Raw genomic sequence first — 18,546 nt, forward strand, 5'->3', positions numbered from 1 at the left:
CGCCGCTGCCTGTCACAGCCTCTCTGCCGATATTATAGGGGCTGAAGCCTGGAGCTCAAAGCGCGAAGTCAGCCAGTGTAATGAACTTCTGGAAACCTTTCCCTTTTTATACCATTCAGTTTCTGAGAGGCAGAGACTGCCTCCTCTGACGCCTTTTCCCCCCTTCCATTATTTTTCCAGGCTCTGATCTCCCTGCTCGTTGCACCGAGGCGCTCGACGCAGAGCCCCGCTCCCCATCCTACCTTCTCTTTCGCCTCATTGTTGTCCTGGCTGCTGTGGCTCTCGCTTGCCTTCCAGGAGCGCAGTGGCGATCACAGTCGCACCCCCTGCACCCTCCCGGGGTCCCGAGAGCATCTGCTCGCAGGGGGGCAGCGAGAGGCAGCCGACTTTGGGTCGCTTCGTTGCTATTTTTCTTTGCCTTATTTTCGGCTTTCCTTTTTTTTTTTTTTTTCATTTTGCTCCACTTTTTTTTTTTTTTCTCCTTTCCCCCTCGCCGCGTCCCCGCAGCGTGTCCCCGTCCCTCGGGAGGACATTGCCGGGGAGCGGGGCCTCGGTGACGATGTGCCGGCCCCAGCGGCGGAGCCAGCAGTGAGCGCCCAAGGGAGGCACCTGCCCCGCGGAGCAGGGGGCGCTCCGGGGGGGCCGCACCGCCTCGCCCCGGCGCCGACGCTTCACCCCGAGTTTAACGACTCCCGGGGGCTTCGAGCATGAGCAAGCCGGCGGGATCAACAAGTGGGTAATAACGCGGTGGAGACTTCGAGCAGCCTTTCCGAGCCCGGCTGCAGCCTGGCCTGGGGGGCGGGAGGTGGAGGGGAGGGAGAGGAAGGGGAGGGGGGGCTGTGGCTTGGGTTTGCATCCCCCCTCCCTCCCCGCCACCCCCGCCCAATTGAAAAAGAAGTGTATATTTCCAACCGGAGTGGCAACGAATATATAGGCTCTGTGTTGCCCCGATAGAGTTTGGGCCCGGGCTTTTACAAAAAGTAAAGCTTTTTAGCTGCACACCCTGGCCTTCCGCGCCGGGAAGCGAGGCAGAAGCCGGTGGGCAGCGAGCCCTGGGGAAGGCGGCTCTGCCGGTGGCGGGGAGGGGTCTGGTCCCGCCGGGGCTCGGGCGGCTGTGTGCAGGTCTTCGGTACTGGGGCGGAAGAATGAAGGTTTGGGTTTAAATGGCTTTACGGCGTTGAAACGTGCTGCTTTTCTCACGGACTTTATGCAACCTTCTGCGACATAATAATTTCTTTTTAAGAGTTTGAAACTCCGGTCACTCAATTACAAGGAATCGCGCAAGCAACTCAGTTGAAGGAGGATTTAAACGCAATACTTTGCACACCATTCCCAGTTACAACAAATAATCCTGCAACGAGGAAAGCAGAAACAACTTAAAAGTCACATTTTCCTTAATCCTAAATCCATGCACCTCATAACTGGAGAATTTAAAGCATGACTAACCTCTCTTACAGAATGGCTCAATCCGTATAATCCCAATGGGACTTTCGAAGTTTGTAATATGGATGGAGTCAGTAACAAAGGGGGGGGGAAATACCCAATCCAATTTAATGTCTGACAAGTGATGGATCGGACAGCTATTTCCTCTACACTCTGACGGGCTCCCGGGGTTGCGGAGCACCGGAAAAAGGGAGTCAGAGCCGTGAGGAACCCGCCGTGGTACCTGCCACCGGCCGCCTCTAGCCAGCCCTGAGGCCTTCTTCTCTCCGCTGTCCTCCATTATTTTGACCCGGGTCCGCCCTTTGTCCGCGGGGGCCGGGAAGCCGGGAAGGAGGGAGGGGGGCGCAGCAGGGCCGGGGGACAGCCGGGGGCCTCGGCGCGGAGGTCGCGCGTGGAGGAGGCGAGCGGCGCGGAGCCCCCGGCGCTGCGGCCGAGCTGCCGCCGCTTCGGCGTGGGCTGGTTTTATTTCTTCCTCCTTGGGGCTGAGTGCGGCACTTTTCCGAGCCAGCCGCCCGAGGGGAAAAAAAAATGTAGTCGAGGTGCTAAGGGGCTAACTGGGGGAGAGTAGGGGGCAGGGTCCAAAAACCTGCAGTGGCCGGGGGCTGGTTCCGCCTGCTGCACTGCCCAGGCTGCTCGGGAAGTGCGAGGCAGTCGGAGCGGGATCGGGCCCGTGGGCAGCCGCGCTGGGACATTGTCGGGGCTCCTGGCAGCTTTCTGAGTGCCGAGGAAGGGGCAGGAAGGACCGGGGAGCCTTGTCCTCAAAAGATGCCGCAGCTTCTGCTGGAGACATTTTGCGAAGAAAACCCGCCAGGCTGGACCGCGCCTCCGGCCGCACGGCGCTGGGCGACCCTGGGCCACTGCCGCCGCTTTCACCGCTTGGTGACCCTCTGACCCCGGGGACCTCCTGAAAGGGACCCCCAGGCCCGACTCGGCCAAATCCCACGGGGATGGGCACACGCGTGGCCTCGCTCAGGGCCGGGACCCGATCCCAGCCGGGCTCGGCAGCGCATGCAAAGCCCGACCAGCTGTCCTGGGGCCTGGGCGCGATCCTGGGGGTCCTAGGGGGTTCCTGGACAAGGGAGCTGCGTCCTGGCTTTTCTGCCCGCCGGTGGGCGCCTGGCGATGTCAGCTGCGATATCAGCCTGGGTGGTAACAAGACCCCATCCCGCCGTCCCCCGAGCCCAGACTAACTTCTTTCAACAGCCTCTGATGGTAATTACAGTAATCGGGACTGCCATATATCCTTTAAGCAATTATGACACAAAAAAAAGCCCCCAAGGACCCCCTGTCGTGGGATGTTCAAAACGGTTTCCCTGCTGAACAGAAATCCCATTTTCTTAGCGCTAAAACTTCTGAGACGAAGCGGTACCTCGGGGAACCGGAGCGCTTTTAATCAGTTATCGCATGACCCCGTGTCAAGCTTACATTTTTCTCTTCTCACCCCCCGCCCTGCCTCTTACCCGTCTACTTATTTCATATTTCGCCCTGCACGAAAGTTTTCTCATAACAGCCCCTGCGGGGCAGGAATTGGGGTTGGGGGGGTGCAGATCGCGGCCGGGGCTGCGGGCGGGCGGCGGGACGGGGCGGCCCCGCAGACTCGTGAAGCGGGGGGCCCCAGCCGCTCCCTCCGCCGTGTCCCCTCTCCCCGTCCTCCGCCTCGCCAAGGTCCACGGAGCTCAGCGGACCGGCCGAGCCGCTTTGGCGGCGGGAAATATGTTTATGTGGGTTTGGCGAGGTGCTCCAGGAGCTCGGTTTTATAGACCGAATATGTAGGCGTGTAAAGGATATATAAAAAATATGTTTACATGCATGATGTGGATATGTACCTAGATAGTGCATAGGATTTTTTCAAAACAGCTCCCAAACATAAAATCCGTCTGGGGAAAACTATTTTTTAAAAGTAACCCAAGTTTCTTCCCTCTCCACCGCACGACTTTAGCGCCAGCGGAGCCGAGCTGGCTGCCCCGCACCGCAGGCCAGCCGGGGAAGCAGGGACCCCCGTGGCTGTCCGGTGCCCCGGGGGGAACAGCGGTCCCACAGCGGGCTCGGCTGCGCGGCCGAGGCTGGGGACCGCTGGCGAGGGAAGAGGAGCGGAGCGGGGTCCCGGCGCCGGGAGCGGCGGTGGACCGGGGTGCGTGGGAGCAGCGCGGCAGCGCCGGGCTCCACACCGGGATGCACCAACGCTGCACGTATCGCTCCAGTGTCTCTCCCCCCACCCCCAGCCTGCCCCTCCTCCTCCTCCTTTGTGTGCGTGCGTGTGGACCCTCTCTCTCCCCGTGGATGCTAAGGACTGGAGAGGGAAGTCGAGCGCTTTCCCCCCGTTGGCATTGTGCGATATCCGAATTCCCATGCTACACTTTTTGACGGGTCACTGGTGCCCCAATAGGCAGGTGGCAAGGAGGGCTTGTAATTACACACTCCCAGAAACGGTGCCTTGGCCTCAGCCCTCCTCACGGGCGCCTACCTGCAGCTCCAAAGCCGCGGTTTGCTCGCAGGCAGTGGGTCGGGGGGGCATCCTTCAGCTGCGCTCCTTATTAATTGCGTGAAAGTTTTCTATTCTTTAACCCCTCTCCCTCCCTCCCACCTTCCCTCCCTCCTCCACCCCTCCCTCTCGCAGTCCCTAACCTAATCCCCGTCCCTCTCACCGTGTTGTGTATAGCAGCTGTCGGGTTTCATTTAGGGGAGAAGCTGGCAGCTTGTGCTCATTGGAGGCAGTCAAACGAGTTTCAATGGGAAAAATCATTAAGTTAACACTTTATCTAATGTCCCTATTGTCTGCCAGCAGGCATTGTCTTAGAGCCTTAGCGTAGACATGTCTGAAAGTATCTCCGACTCCTAAATTCTCTAGGGAGCGAGAGGAGCCCCTGCGGCCTGTTTCCATTGCCCCCTCCCGTCCCGCAGCAGCGCTCCGCACCGCTCCGCACGCTGCTGCTTTTACCCCTCCAGCCTTCATCCTCAACCCCCATAGCCGGGGCTCTCCCGAACTGCTTCCAAACAAAGATAATGGTCTCGAGAGCTCTTCATTGGAGTTTGGAGACCAAGGTTTCATGAGAGAACTGAATTTCCAGCTTAAGTTCTGGTAGGAGAGAAGAAGACTGTTTGAGGCAGAGGGAAGAAAAAGAGAGGAGAGGAGAGAGAAGAGAAGAGAAGAGAAGAGAAGAGAAGAGAAGAGAAGAGAAGAGAAGAGAAGAGAAGAGAAGAGAAGAGAAGAGAAGAGAATATAAGAGAATAGAAGAGAAGAGAAGAGAAGAGAAGAGAAGAGAAGAGAAGCCACGGAGAGAATAGAAGAGAAGAGAAAAGAAGACCCCGTACAACTCCCATCCCCCCACAAGAAACCAGCCACGCAAAAGCAACAAAAATCCCCCCTAAAACCCCGAAAAAAAAAGCAAAACGCACAAAACAAAAAAATCCCTCCAACGAAAGAAAAAGAAAAAGAAAAAAGAAGAAAAAAGAAGAAAAAAGAAGAAAAAAAAAAAGAAAAAAGGAAAAGGAAAAGAAAAAGAAAAAAAAAAGAAAAAGAAAAAAGGAAAAAGAAAAAGAAAAAAGAATAGAAGAGAGAAGAAAAAAACCATAGAAAAGACAGAAGCCTAGCGGGGTTTTGGCGGGTTTCTTGAACGGGGCTGCAATACTCTACGAGTTTTTGCATCCCCCTCAGAGCATTTGCAATTCTAGTCAAAGCCGGTGTGAAAGCAGCGTCTGGTGGAGAGGGGGCTGCAGGAGAGGCGGAGCGGAGCGGAGGGGCGCTGCCCGCCCTGCAGACTCGCACCCAAGCTCGCCCGCAGACTCCTCCGCTCACAAAAACGACGCGGAAAGTTTTGGTGCAGGTTTTGAGGTGAAGAAAATGGCACGCCCTCTCTGCGGCAGAAACCAACCCCCTTTCCCTGGGTTGCTAGCGGGGAGAGGAAATTACTTGGTTTCCAGGTCATTTTATTTTGTTTTGGTTTAATTCTGTGCCTCGGTCTCCTGACTGCTCTCCTGCCCAGGGAAAGTGCCGACCTTTGTTTGCCGTGCGCCAGAAAGTGAAGGAAACACTCCCCCTAAATCCCCGCAATTCCCTCCCCACCCTCCTCATCCTCACTTCTAGCGGGCAAGTCTGCTGCTCCCGCTGCTGTAATCTTCCCTTCCAAAATGGGTCTTGGCGATTATAGAAGATCCAAATAAACGTAGTGGGGCATGAATAATGCTCATTGTAGAAGACTGACACTTGCTCAAGGAAAAGAAAGTTGGCTATAAAATCACTTCGTTATTTGCTTGTACTGCGGCTCTGGGGCTAATCTCTCCGGAGGTCAGATTGCTGAGCGCTCTCTTTCCCTCTTTCCCTTCTCTGCTTTCAGGTCGCATCTTAGACATCCCTTGCAAAGTGTGTGGGGACCGCAGTTCCGGGAAGCACTATGGGGTGTACGCCTGCGATGGGTGCTCGGGATTTTTCAAGCGGAGCATCAGGAGGAATAGGACCTATGTTTGCAAATCAGGAAATCAGGTACCAGCCGCAGAGCAACCCCCTCACCGTCTGCACCCCTTACCTGCATTTCCCCAAGGGTCCGTATTGCCCTCCCCTCGCCAACAGAGACACCCGCAGCAAGCAAGGTGCAACACCCACGCAGTCTCACCCTCTCACCCTCCCTTCCCAGGGGGTGCCGGGCGCTGGATGTCCCAGCCCGCCTGTCCCCGGCACGCCCCCCCGCCCCAGCCCACCGGAGAGGCCGGGGGGATGCGCAAGGAGGCGGAGGGATGCGGGCTGGTGGAGGGCGCAGCCAGTACACCTTCTCGTTATGAAGGGACAGAGAGGGGCAGCCTTCCATAAGCCTCAGTACATGTCCGGGAGATAGACAACCATCGGTTTACATGCCGGCGTGTCGCGCCCGCGCCTGGCCCGATGCAGCCCCGCTTTTCGCCTTCCCGCTCCGGCCGCGCTCCTTTCCACCCGCGGACCGTCCCCACGGGGACGTGGGGCTGGGAAGGCGCAGTGGGGCTCGGGGCACCGCCGTCGCTGTCTCGGGTGCTGAAGGCGGCCCGGCCCGCCCTATCCCTGGGCCGAGCGCCCGGCCCGGCCCGGCCCGACGCACCCAAGGGCGGCCCCTCCGTGCCCGCCGCCGCGGGAAGGGTGTTGGGAGCCGGCGGGATGGGCGCGCTGCTGCCCCCGGCCCGACGGCTGGCTGTGTTGCAGGGAGGCTGTCCGGTGGACAAGACGCACAGGAACCAGTGCCGAGCCTGCCGGCTGAAGAAGTGCTTGGAGGTCAACATGAACAAAGATGGTACCTGCTCCCCTTCTCCCGGGGCCGGGGTGGCAGGGCAGCAGGACGGAGTTGCTCTGAACTGTGGAGCGCTGTGTCATTCTGGTGTCTCCTTGCCCTGGCCCCCAATAATCCCCCCATCCTGTGACAGCCTTGGACATTTCTCCCGAGACATCTCTTGGGCAAGGGGCACGAGAAAATTGCCGGGAGGGAGGGAAGCCCAGCCGAGCAGTGCAGGGTACCCAGTGTGGAACCCCCTGGTGACTCCCTCATCTCTCCTTGGTGCCCCACAGCGGTGCAGCACGAGCGGGGCCCCCGGACGTCGACAATACGGAAGCAGGTGGCCCTCTACTTTCGCGGGCACAAGGAGGAGAGCGGCGGCACCCCACACTTCCCCACCGCTGCCCTGCCAGCACCCGCCTTCTTCACCGCCGTCTCCCAGTTGGAGCCCCATGGCCTGGAGCTGGCCACCGTCACTGGCACCCCAGAGAGACAGGCTCTGGTGGGCCTGGCACAGCCCACCCCAAAGGTCAGCCACTGCTCTGGCCCTCAGCAGGCCTGCAGACCAGGGTGCCTGCAACCTGTCAGCTCCTTCCTGCCTCTGGGATAGACATGGCAAAGAGCAAGGCTTGAGGCTCTGAGGGTTGTGGTGGGGACTTTTGTTATATCCCTAAAGCCCTGAAGAGATGAGGTGCACAGGATGAGAGGCCCTCTGCAGAAGGGGTGAGCAGCAGCACTGACTGATAACCTGCTCCATACAAACCCTGTCTCTCCTTCATTCTTACACCTTCATGGCTGCAGAAGTGCTATTCCTGCCTGGAGCCCATCCACAAGTCAGTTTTAAACAAATTGTTTCACAAGGCATGCAATCATTGAGTTTTCTTCAGCAAAATGCCCATCTCCATGGTGGTATAGTCCAGAAAGTACTATGTGTACTGACCAAAGCCTGTAGCTTGTCCACATAGACACAAAAAACAAACTTAGCTAAGCTGGCTCTGTACTTCTTGGTTGTGACATTTCCTAAGCAGACCAGTGGAAGCACTGCTGTGGCCTCAACTGCACAGGAATTAGCTGTGAGGTGATGTTTTTCATTAGCTCATTTGCAATGGTATTTTACATATTCACTGCATCTAGAAAATCACAGAAGAGACTGCTTAAATAGTTCTGCATTTTCAGAGTTGGTAGCTTGGCAGAACCCATCATGAGTGTGGTCACAATATATAGTTTTACACTGTAATTTTGGAAAACACAGAATCAGAAATTTTTTGGCAAGAAAATGTAACACACACTTGAAAACATAACTCCATTCCAACTCGACACAGCCTTTAGATAGTTATGTTTAGCTCTACTCATTTACTTACAACCTGTTGCAGTCAGGGAGCAAGATGAAGGTTAAGGCTAAGTGAGTGCTTACAGCTTTGCTGAGCAGGGTTGGAATGCTAAATCAGCTTCTGAAGCAAGGTTACAAACCACAAATTCTTAATCAAACTTGTATTCTTCTAACTCTGCTATCAAAGATGTGCGAGTGTGTAACAGAGTAAAGGATAACACTTCATTTTCATACTTCCCCCCCCCATATAATAATTTCATTCTCCCTTCAGTCTTTTCCTCCGAACTGTTTCTGTAGTACAGCTCATCCAAGCGGATAAGCAGCAGGGAGCAGTTTGGAGTGAGCTCACTGCAAGCAATGCCCTCTGCTTGCGGAACAGGAGAGTGCACACTCTGCATTGAGCATGAGTTTGATGCACAGAATGGCAGCTGTAGGGGAGAGGAAGATGGGACTGCCTTGGTGACACTATATGAAGTTGCTTTATTTTCTTTTTGACATTAGTACCCACATGAAGTCAACGGTACCCCTATGTACCTCTACGAAGTGGCCACTGAATCCGTCTGCGAGTCAGCAGCCAGACTTCTGTTCATGAGCATCAAGTGGGCCAAGAGTGTCCCAGCCTTCTCCACCTTGTCCTTACAAGACCAGGTAAGGCACCTGCAGTGGGAGTGGCATCAGCCTGGTCTGCCTGTTAAAGTCTCAGACCTCAGGTAGGGTCCTGAACTTCCAGCCCTAGACCTCAAAATCTGTAATGAACTTCAGCAGTTCTGAAGTTCACAGTAGAATTTAGGTCTGTCCCTGAAAACCAGGCAGTGATTTAGAAACTGCTTTCCTACAACTTTTATTTCATGAAGCAAATGAAAATCAATCAAACAAAAAAAATCTAATATAAAGTGAGTATTATGGGAGGGCAAGGTTCAGAGGAGAAATCACCAGGCTGCAGACCAAACTTAGCATGCCAAAACTATTTCTCTACTTGTGGGACAACTTTTCCCTTCATAAAATAGGAAACAGCATCTTACTTTGCTATTTTGGGATGAGAAATGCTTATTTAAGCATATAGCCTCAGGATATGACTGAAGGGTTTCTGAAGAACATTTCTCCTCCTCCTCCATCACCCCCTCTACCTCCTCCTCCTTCGCCTTCTCCTGCTCCTGCTCTCCTCTCAACTGTTTACACAGCCAACATTTTTTCCTTATTCACCTTGGCTTCAGTAAACTTACAATTACATTAATATGGTGGAAGCAGTATTTGGCCAGCCCCCAGTATTTTTCCCCATTAATTAAAATCTTCCCTAATGTGTTTTGTTTTCCTCTATGACAATTCGCCTTTACCTTGAATAAATCATATGTGCACCATACAAGCTGAAGCAATTTCTTAATGACTTGATTCTTGATGAGGACTCAGTGTGCTTTGTATAATGCACCAGTTTTTAAAAAAGTAATCACACAATTATAAAATGGAAGGGTGGAAACCTAGGCAAAGCCCCAATCATAAAAGATATCTAATACTTTGATATGATTGAGCTAATTTACCAAAATGGTTACTCGCAAAATTGTGCCTTAAACGTTACACAGCAGTCTAGATGTTACATAGCAGTTATCAGGGGAACTAGTTTCTTTCCACAGATGCATGTTGCAAATGTTGCATATGATATGCAAAGAACTAAAAGAAAATAATTTCTTAGGAAACCAATAGTGTTTTCTATCTAAAGGCAAATCATGGTGGTCACAATGTGATATAAGGCTAAGGTATTTAAAAATGTTTTTTTCTAGCACCAAACCCATGTTTTGAAATCCTTGTCTGGAAATTACACAAAGGGAATGCTGCTCAGCTCCACTGCTATGCAGTGAGGACGAGGGAAGCGATGACACAGGGCCCAGGAGATCACACACACTGTTAGGAAGATAATAATCCCAGTGTGGAATACTGCTCTCTAATCACATCTTCTGCTGGCACTACTCCTGTGGAGCACTGGGTCTGTCACACCAAGCAACCAAAGAAGCAGGCTCAAATATCAGGAACAAGAAGCAAGTGTGTTGCTCCAGCACCAGCACCAGCCCCAGCACACAGGTGGAGACTGAGTCCATCTCTAGACCAGTGATGTCCACAGCAGACTCCTAGGCAAAGGCTTTATTTGACATAATAGGGGCACATTTCCCTATGCATCTCTGTTAGTGTGCAGAGGAGGGGCAGCAGGATTTGGGAGCAAGGGAAGTCTCCACTGCACATGAACAAGCATGCCTCAAACAGCAAGGCCTGCTTATCTACCATAGATACCATAGTGCTCCTGTTAAATAACCCACTGCCTCTTTCAATATCATATCGGGGACTAACATTAGTTAAAAACCCAGCCCTTCCTTAACATTACCTTGACTTCCTCATTCAAGCCAGCTTCCTCAAAACTCAAGAGCTGCTCAACTCTAACACTTTGACTTGGGCTTCTTTCTGAATGATTCCCCTGACATATTTAGGAGAGCTGGAGAAGAAATAATTGATTTTAATCACTTTATTTCATAAATAATCATACTGTTGATTTTTATAACAGTGCTATTGCATTATTTAATTTGACAAATGGCCCAGCTGTAAATGTCTGCACTTCTCTTTTTCTATCCCTGACATCCGCCTGAGGAGACTCTAAAACCTTTTTTTGAATTTTAGGGGTTTTTTTGTGTTCTTCTAAAAAGCCAAGTGCACTGTGATTTCAGAACTCTGAGACAGTTTCGTCTTGAAGGCAAGGAAATAGATAGAAATTAATTTGCTGATAAAACACAAGTCTGAGGATTGCTGAGTCACTTACCCCTGGTAAAACAGAGGGTGCATCCCTTCCCTAGATCCATACAGATAAATCCATCATGAACTGGAAGCCACACAAATAAAAATACCGTACTTCTAGTATCCTGCACACCTGTCCATTTTGCCTGTGAGACAGGTTGGCCCAATGCACATCACCAACAAAATGTCACTCTAAGGATGGGGTTGATTAAGAAGCAAAACCCAGTCCTTCAGACAGCCTAGTATTTGTTGTTTCTTTGAAGAAGGAGGGCTGAGTATGACTTCAGCATGAATCATTTTAATTGGTGGTTTTACAAACTTATGCATAGGCATGAAGAAAGCTTCAGCTATTGGAGTAGTCTCTAATTTCTAAAGTCTTCTGACTTTAAAGACTTAGTGGGAAAGAACATATGAAATTGATATCTTCCAGGAACCACCATTCATCACCATTGTATCTGCATGAATGAATGACAAAAAGTTTTACAAACGCAAATGAAAGGCTGGTGAATCATTTCCTATGTCATACAGAAACCTGCCCATCCATCAGGGAGGATTATCCAGAGGAGGGGCTGGGTTCACAGGTTGCAGTGGTTGCATCTGCTCTCAGAACAGAGGCTGAGATGGGCACTATACTCTAGACAAAACACCGCCTTCCCCACATTTCATAAAATAATCTCGGTAGTTTTTCATACTGTGAAATACAGTGTAAGTATTTCAAACAGTAACTGTGTGCAAACAGTGACAGAAATACCTTCCTGTCACAATTTCCTTAGGTTATGTAGAAGTTCTGCAAAGCACATAGCAAAAAAAGGCACAAAATGGACATAACCCTACAGTGACAATTGAGAGCAGAGGTTCTGAGAACTCTTCATCCCATTCAGATCAGAATAGGGGGAATTAAAACTTGTAATCTAAGAATCACAGACTGGGTCAGGCTGGGAGGTACCACAGTGGGTCACCTGGTCCAGCCTTCCTGCTCAAGCAGGGAACACATGGCACAGGATTGGGTCCAGGTGGTTCTTGAGTATCTCTGATGAGGGGGACTCCACAGGCTCTCTGAGCAACCTGCTCAATGCTCGGTCATCTGCACGGTAAAGTTCTTCCTCGTAGTCAGATGAAACTTCCTGTGCATCAGTTTCTGCCCGTTGCCTCTTGTCCTATCGGCTGGCAACAAATAACACTGCCCTGAACAGCAATACTGTTAAGAATTCACACATCGATGAAGGATTACTTTTATTGATGCTTTCTATATCAGCTATTACTTTCACATATCTGATTCCAAGGAAATAATCATTAATTTGGTACATCTTTTTTTACTTTGTTCTTCCTTAGAGACTCTTCATAGACTTAAAATGCCCACCTTCCTATTTTCCTAAAAAGCTAAGCTGCTGATACTTTCAGGGACCATAGCAACATTAATTTTTGCAGGTTTTGGGGGGTTGTTTTGGTTTGGTTTTTTTTGCTGCATGAGTTTTGGAAAATCTGTTTTCACTGCATGGAGCTGCTAGAAGATACCTCCCTACTCCACTCCAGTTCTCATCCCTCCAAGTCTCTCTCACCCTTTTGTGGGCACAAGGTCCCAGCAATGTGTATGCATCACAACATGCCCTATGGGCCATGAACTTCAGCTGAACTGAGGATCCGCCAAATGTCTCTTAAGAGTTGGTCTGGGCTAACAATCCTAGATGCCCTCAAGATTAAAAATGTCTGGCTTTGCCAGTCTGCATTTCCAGAAGTCTTTTCTCCTCTTCAGATGCACCACTGACTCTTCATGGAAATGAAAAGCATTGCCTCCAAACAGGGAAAAACACATCCTCCATACAGCCACACAACATGCAAAAGTGGCAGAGAACCAGTAATGCTGTCAGTGTACGTGCCTGGGTATTCACATCTCTGAAAGGCAACAGCTCAGTGCCTGGAATTTCTGAGTGATTTTATGCAAAAAACCCAGGAAAACGGGTGACACTGAGAAACTCTATGTGTGTCCAGATGCTGTGCTTGACAGAGCTAAAGACTTGCTTAGTAAGGAAGGGGCTGTAAGATATATATGTGATCTAAAGCAGTGCTCCCTACACTGATGCAGGATGTTGTCCAGGCTTTTTTTCACAAATTCAGTCTTCCCAAGGGAAAGGAGTGTAATCCCTAGAGAGCAAGAGGAAAGCACTCATCCAAGCTGTCCTAGAACAATTATATGTGTGAGGGAGAGGAGCAGAGAGCCCATACCATGCTGAGAAACAAAGGCAAGTGTGTTCATGTTGTGAGCAAACTCTTGGGGAAGGAATTCTCACTCTCCTCTCTCACCTTCCCTTTTGGTCCACAACATGGTACACAGTGAGCCAACGCTCAGTGTTTTTCCACAACGCACAGACTTTTTTCTAGACACCTTCTCAAAAACCTAAGAGAAGAGCTAATGAATGCTGTGGGGAAAATACCATGACAGGCATTTAAAGTAGTTTTTAAAATAACAGAAATTTACATATTTAAATTGTTTATAAATCTATAAATTATACACTATGTTATATTGTACATCTATTGTATGACAGCTGATGCTTTTGGAAGATGCTTGGAGAGAACTGTTTGTTCTAGGAATAGCACAATGGGCCATTCCAGTTGATGCTAACACTCTACTGGCTGTATCTGGTAAGAATTGCACAATTTAATGACTTTGTTACAAAAATTACCATAAAAATACATTACTGAAAAAAGAACAACATGTAAAGAATAACAAATTCCTACTGAACAATAGAGCATACCTGTCATTTATAAATCTATATTTAAATGCAAATAATGTTGTTTTGTTGTATTCATGACCGCTTGCATTGTCATTTAAATGCAAATTACTGTGTTTGTTATCATCCAAGAGAAGATTTTATATTAACTTTCATACAATATAGTCAGTTTACATGGAACCAGATAGACAAGTGTGACAATAGAGTGGATATTGATACAGAGGATTTTGTCAGAAATCAATATAAAATAAAGGAAATGCCTTTAATATTATTTATTTCATCTGTTTCTGTTTCAGGCATGAATGGTGACAATACAGATTCTCAGAAGCTGAATAAAATTATTTCAGAAATACAGGCTTTACAGGAGGTTGTGGCTAGATTTAGACAACTTCGGCTAGATGCTACCGAATTTGCCTGTCTTAAATGCATCGTCACTTTCAAAGCTGGTAAGCAGAAAGAATCTCTTGCTCATCTGGTCTGGTAACTATGAGGTTGCTACTTTAAAGAAAAAAATTATGTTTTAAGCCAGATACAGCTTTGTATCAGCCAATGGATTTCCCAGCATTGAATTCCACTAGTCAGTGCTGCATTTTGAAAGACTGACAGTGGAGTGCTAGGAAACTAATAGGAACATTTAATTTCCGTTGATAGCACTAGCTGAACTGTTTTGACCCACCCAAGAGTCAAGCTGAACTAGTAACTGATCTGCTTTCCAGTGCCCACACACAGTGGTTCTGAACTGAGGAGTTTCCGAAATGCTGCTGCCATAGCAGCCCTTCAAGATGAAGCCCAGCTCACTCTGAACAGCTACATTCATACCAGGTGAGTGGTGTCTTCTCTCAATATTTCTGGCAGGTGTAGGGGTAAAATCCTACTCTCACTGTACTGAAGACAACATTTGCACTGACTGAAGTGGGGACTGGGCTGTTACAGCAAGTATTCACTGGCTGTCAGCCTGCTGGCATTTGGCATTTCCTGATGGAAGAGAACTACAGAAAATGTCAGAAAAGACCCTTCAAATCATCGAATTCAGTCATTAACTTAACACTGCCAAGTCCACCACTAAATCATGTCCCCAAGTGCCAGATTTACATGTCTTTTAAATACCTTCAGAGATGGTGACTCCACCACTTCCCTGGGCAGTCTGTTCCAATGCTTGACAACCCTTTTGGGGAAGAAATTTTTCCTAACATTCAATCTAAACTTTCCCTGGTGCAACTTGAGGCTGTTTCTTCTGCCCGCTATTTGGGAGAAGATACCAAAACCCAACTCACTTCCTTTCAGGTAGAGTGGTAAGGTCTCCCCTCTCTCCTTTTCTTCAGACTGAACAACCCCAGCCCTCTCAGCTGTTGCTCAGAGGGCTTGTGCTCTAGACCCTTCACTGGTTTTGCCCTTCTTTGGGTATGCTCCAGCACCTCAGTGTATTTAAACAAACAGAAAAGTGCTAATAGGAGAGATCTTCCCCTGGGAAGTGATACCTGCTGTGGAAAACTTCACAGTTCAGAGGCCTACATTTTCCTCTACACTTTATCCAATTAAATACCTCTAAAAGTGATGCTCAAAACTTCACATCTCAGACCAGTATGAGCGCTTTTTACCCATGATCTCCAATTCCCATATGATTTCCCCCACATTGCAGACACAGAAATCAGGACACAAGGATCTTAAGTGGCTCTTCCAAGATGCTAGCCTGTGTCTGTGCTCGAGTTGAAACGAAAAACCCAGAACTTGTGAATCCCACTGTGGTGCAGCGGGAGAGTGATGAGAATCATTGTCTGGGAAGAAAATATTTCCCCTTGTCTAATTCGGGACAAGTTCCATAGGATACAGAAATCTTAAAACCTGCTGTAAAAGCTGTAGCTGTCATTCCACAAAGTGTATGGGGGTGAGCCCAGAAAATGTGCAAAGTACAACCCCACACTCTAGAACAGCTGGCTGGGAACAGATCAGTAACCTCCTGCTATGGACCACTTCAGAGTCGTGTGACAGGGGAGAAGCCTGAAGGTGTTACCCAACATCTTCTGCAACGCTGCCCTGGTTGGTTCAGGACTCCCAGGGAGGGTTGTCACAGGGCTTGCAAAGTCCACGTCTATGTTGTTTAGCTGCAGTGAAGGTCCATGAGACTAGAACAGTGGGAGATGGGAGCCCTGAAAGAGAAACTTCAATACCATCTTTTCTTTCTGAAACTTTGATTTGCTGTCATAATAGCTCTGTCAGGCAGAAGGCTACTCCACATCACAGATTAGATGGCAGCAATCTCTGATCACTTCTATTAGTCTAAAGGGAATGGCCTGACTGAGGATGGGAGTAAATATGCAAATTCCATCCAGTTATGGCTGCTTCAGAACAAAAAGAATAACCGCTGCATAGCAGCCTCTTCCTGCTCTTAGGGAAGGCCTTTTCCGGGAAGATTGCTCCCTAGAGACTGAGACAGGGCCTGCTGGAGAGAGAAGCAAGGGAGGAATACATAGCCACTGTTTCCATTCCAGGCATGGCAATTTTTCTGCTGCATTTCTGTGTTGTTGGAAGTTATTTAGCTACTGGGCTAAACAATATCTGTTGTAAAAGATAGCCTTTTACAAGAGAAAATCTGCAGTCCACTGACAGGACTGTCACTTCGACTTCACTGGGAGAGGGCTTTCAGCTTGCATTTCATCCTCAGGCTTGAATTTACCTTCCTGCCAGTGTTACAGCAGTATCAGGTGTTTGATTTCAGTGGAGTCAACAGGATGCAAGGGATGGCAGTCTGGAGAAGCAGCACATTTCTCCAAACGATCTATTCCTCCTTTCAGGGAGACCACTGTAAGCAGAAGTTTGAGAATCGCTGGTGTAAAGTCAGCGTAAGCACAGCTAGAACGCACATCCTATGTTGTGTTGGCTTCAAAACCTGGGAGAAAGGATGGAAAATATCCTGTACACAAACACATTACCTGGGGATAAACATAGCTTCTTTAACTAAAATTTTCTTCAAAAATGTCAACTGGCATTCAATACATATGTCAAGCAAAAAGAGGCAAAGTGATTACCATGACAATCTGGCTAGGTTTAAACTGCACTTTAAATGAGAGGGTAGTTATTACAGGTCGAGCTCTTCCCTGAACTGCATCGAGAACATAGTTGTCGTAGGAGGGACACATCGGAGCAGATCCAGTCTTTATATTGCTATTGCTCTACGGGAATAAACAAAGGAGCTAAACAAAACTCAGAAACTTTGTTCTATATTCTGCTAACAGCTATAGAGATTTCCTTGGAGTCAATCTTCCTGCTCACATGAGTGCAAAACACAGGGTTTTAGCACGGGTAGCACCATCTGTACAGTTTATTGAATGTTGGTCCTTTTCTATGAAATAAAATACTTACTCTGAAAAAATACTTGAAAACTTCAATAACATTCTTTCTCTCTCCATCTCCCAGGTATCCCACACAACCCTGTCGTTTTGGGAAACTTTTATTGCTTTTACCAGCTTTACGTTCAATTAGTCCATCTACAATAGAAGAAGTGTTTTTCAAAAAGACCATTGGGAATGTACCAATTACAAGACTGCTTTCAGATATGTACAAATCCAGTGACATATAAATTACCTTAAAATAAACAATCAGGATGGACAGTTTAAGAAGAACTTTTATCTATGGAGAATAAGCCTCAACTAACAAAATCTACAGGAAGCATAAGCCTGGGAATGTTTAGCCCTTAAACTCATTGACAAAAACCACCCCAGTAGATATGATTCTGCTGCTCTGAACAGAGTGATTTAGATCATGGAGAGAATGCTTTGTTCTACAGAAAAAGTGAAAGTGGTTGGAATTTGGCTGCTATTCCTGTTACTACAGGATGGAGGCAATTCAGATGCCAGTCATAGTTAACAAAGACTCTGCTATTCTCTCATTTAACTGGCAGATCTGAGACAAAATGTGAAAGAAGGTACTTTAGTTTGTTCAGTATTTGGAACTGAGTGACCAAACTTGGCTTCTGTTGTAACACAAGATGCGGTGGCCTTCAGAATTGTTTTAAAGGTAGCCTATGTTGGGAAAATGTTTTTAATACGATAGGCAACATTTAAGACCAGGTTACCAAAACATTGCTTCTGCTATAATACATCATGAAGTGGCCTTCAGAACTGATTAAAAAGTAGCTTACGATGGGAGCTCCATTCTTCCTCCAAAATGAACTGGTGATCTTTGACGCGGATGTCACAATTTGTTCAGTTAACATCTCAAAGACACAAGAGCTTTATAAACTTCCTCCCCGAACTTCCCTCCTTCTTCTTCCACACACAGAGGCACACATTCACACACACCCACCCCTGAAAAGATACAAGTCAAGAAAGGAAGACTAAAACAGCAAAACCAAATACAATGGAGATGACCGCTTCAGTGACCTGCTGGCTGTCCCGTTGGCACAGTGCTGAAACCAAAGGCAACGGTGGCCAAACTCTTTGTCGATGAGATGTGTGGAGAAATGAAATGACTATTAAAAAATCAATGGAAGGAATTTTATTTCAAAGAAATAAAAGTTGTTGACTGATACAATGCTAACAATTTCCAAAAATCTCCATTGCCTTTTTAGAATACTCCAGGTTCTAATTTTGAAGCCTTGTTCACCTATACCCTCTCACATACAAAAACGTTATAAGCTGCTTATTTGATGTATGAAAAATGTAGAAAAAAAAAACATTTAAAGATAGCTGCTGTACTTTTCAAAATTTGTTATTAGGAACTAGCACTGAGAAAGATCAGCACTTGGACTATCATAGAATGAGTAAAACTTTTCCTGTACAAAGTGGATTAACCGATTTGTGAAGTTAAAAAGTTGTACTCATTGTATTTACAAAGAATAAAAATATATTGAATTTAAAGTACTTTCCAGTGTTCTTTTAACGCTTGTTCTTAGTTAGCTTCTTCCACTATACCCCGCTGACCAGGGAATAGAAATATTCTCTACTAAAATGGATTGCCTTAGATGCTGTGGAGTCTCCATCATCAGAGGTTTGAAAAACAGGTTAGACAAACATCAAAGGAGTAGCTTAGGTGATCC

At 48.2% G+C, this 18,546-nt stretch overlaps 1 protein-coding gene across 1 annotated transcript; it reads left to right on the forward strand.

Annotated features, from left to right (window-relative positions):
- Positions 1-471: 471 nt before the first annotated feature.
- On the forward strand, positions 472-18,370 carry NR2E1 (nuclear receptor subfamily 2 group E member 1). The gene is made up of 9 exons (XM_027747868.2): positions 472-732; positions 5,778-5,923; positions 6,611-6,698; positions 6,971-7,206; positions 8,509-8,655; positions 13,326-13,422; positions 13,808-13,957; positions 14,228-14,333; positions 16,926-18,370. Exons 1-9 carry the CDS (start codon positions 708-710, stop codon positions 17,086-17,088), a joined length of 1,158 nt encoding a protein of 385 aa, XP_027603669.1. The 5' UTR covers positions 472-707; the 3' UTR covers positions 17,089-18,370.
- Positions 18,371-18,546: the final 176 nt, after the last annotated feature.

This window comes from Pipra filicauda, unplaced genomic scaffold (genome assembly GCF_003945595.2).
Source record: "Pipra filicauda isolate LSUMZ 115617 unplaced genomic scaffold, ASM394559v2 scaffold176_size3548034_pilon, whole genome shotgun sequence".
Taxonomy (NCBI): Eukaryota; Metazoa; Chordata; class Aves; order Passeriformes; family Pipridae; genus Pipra; species Pipra filicauda.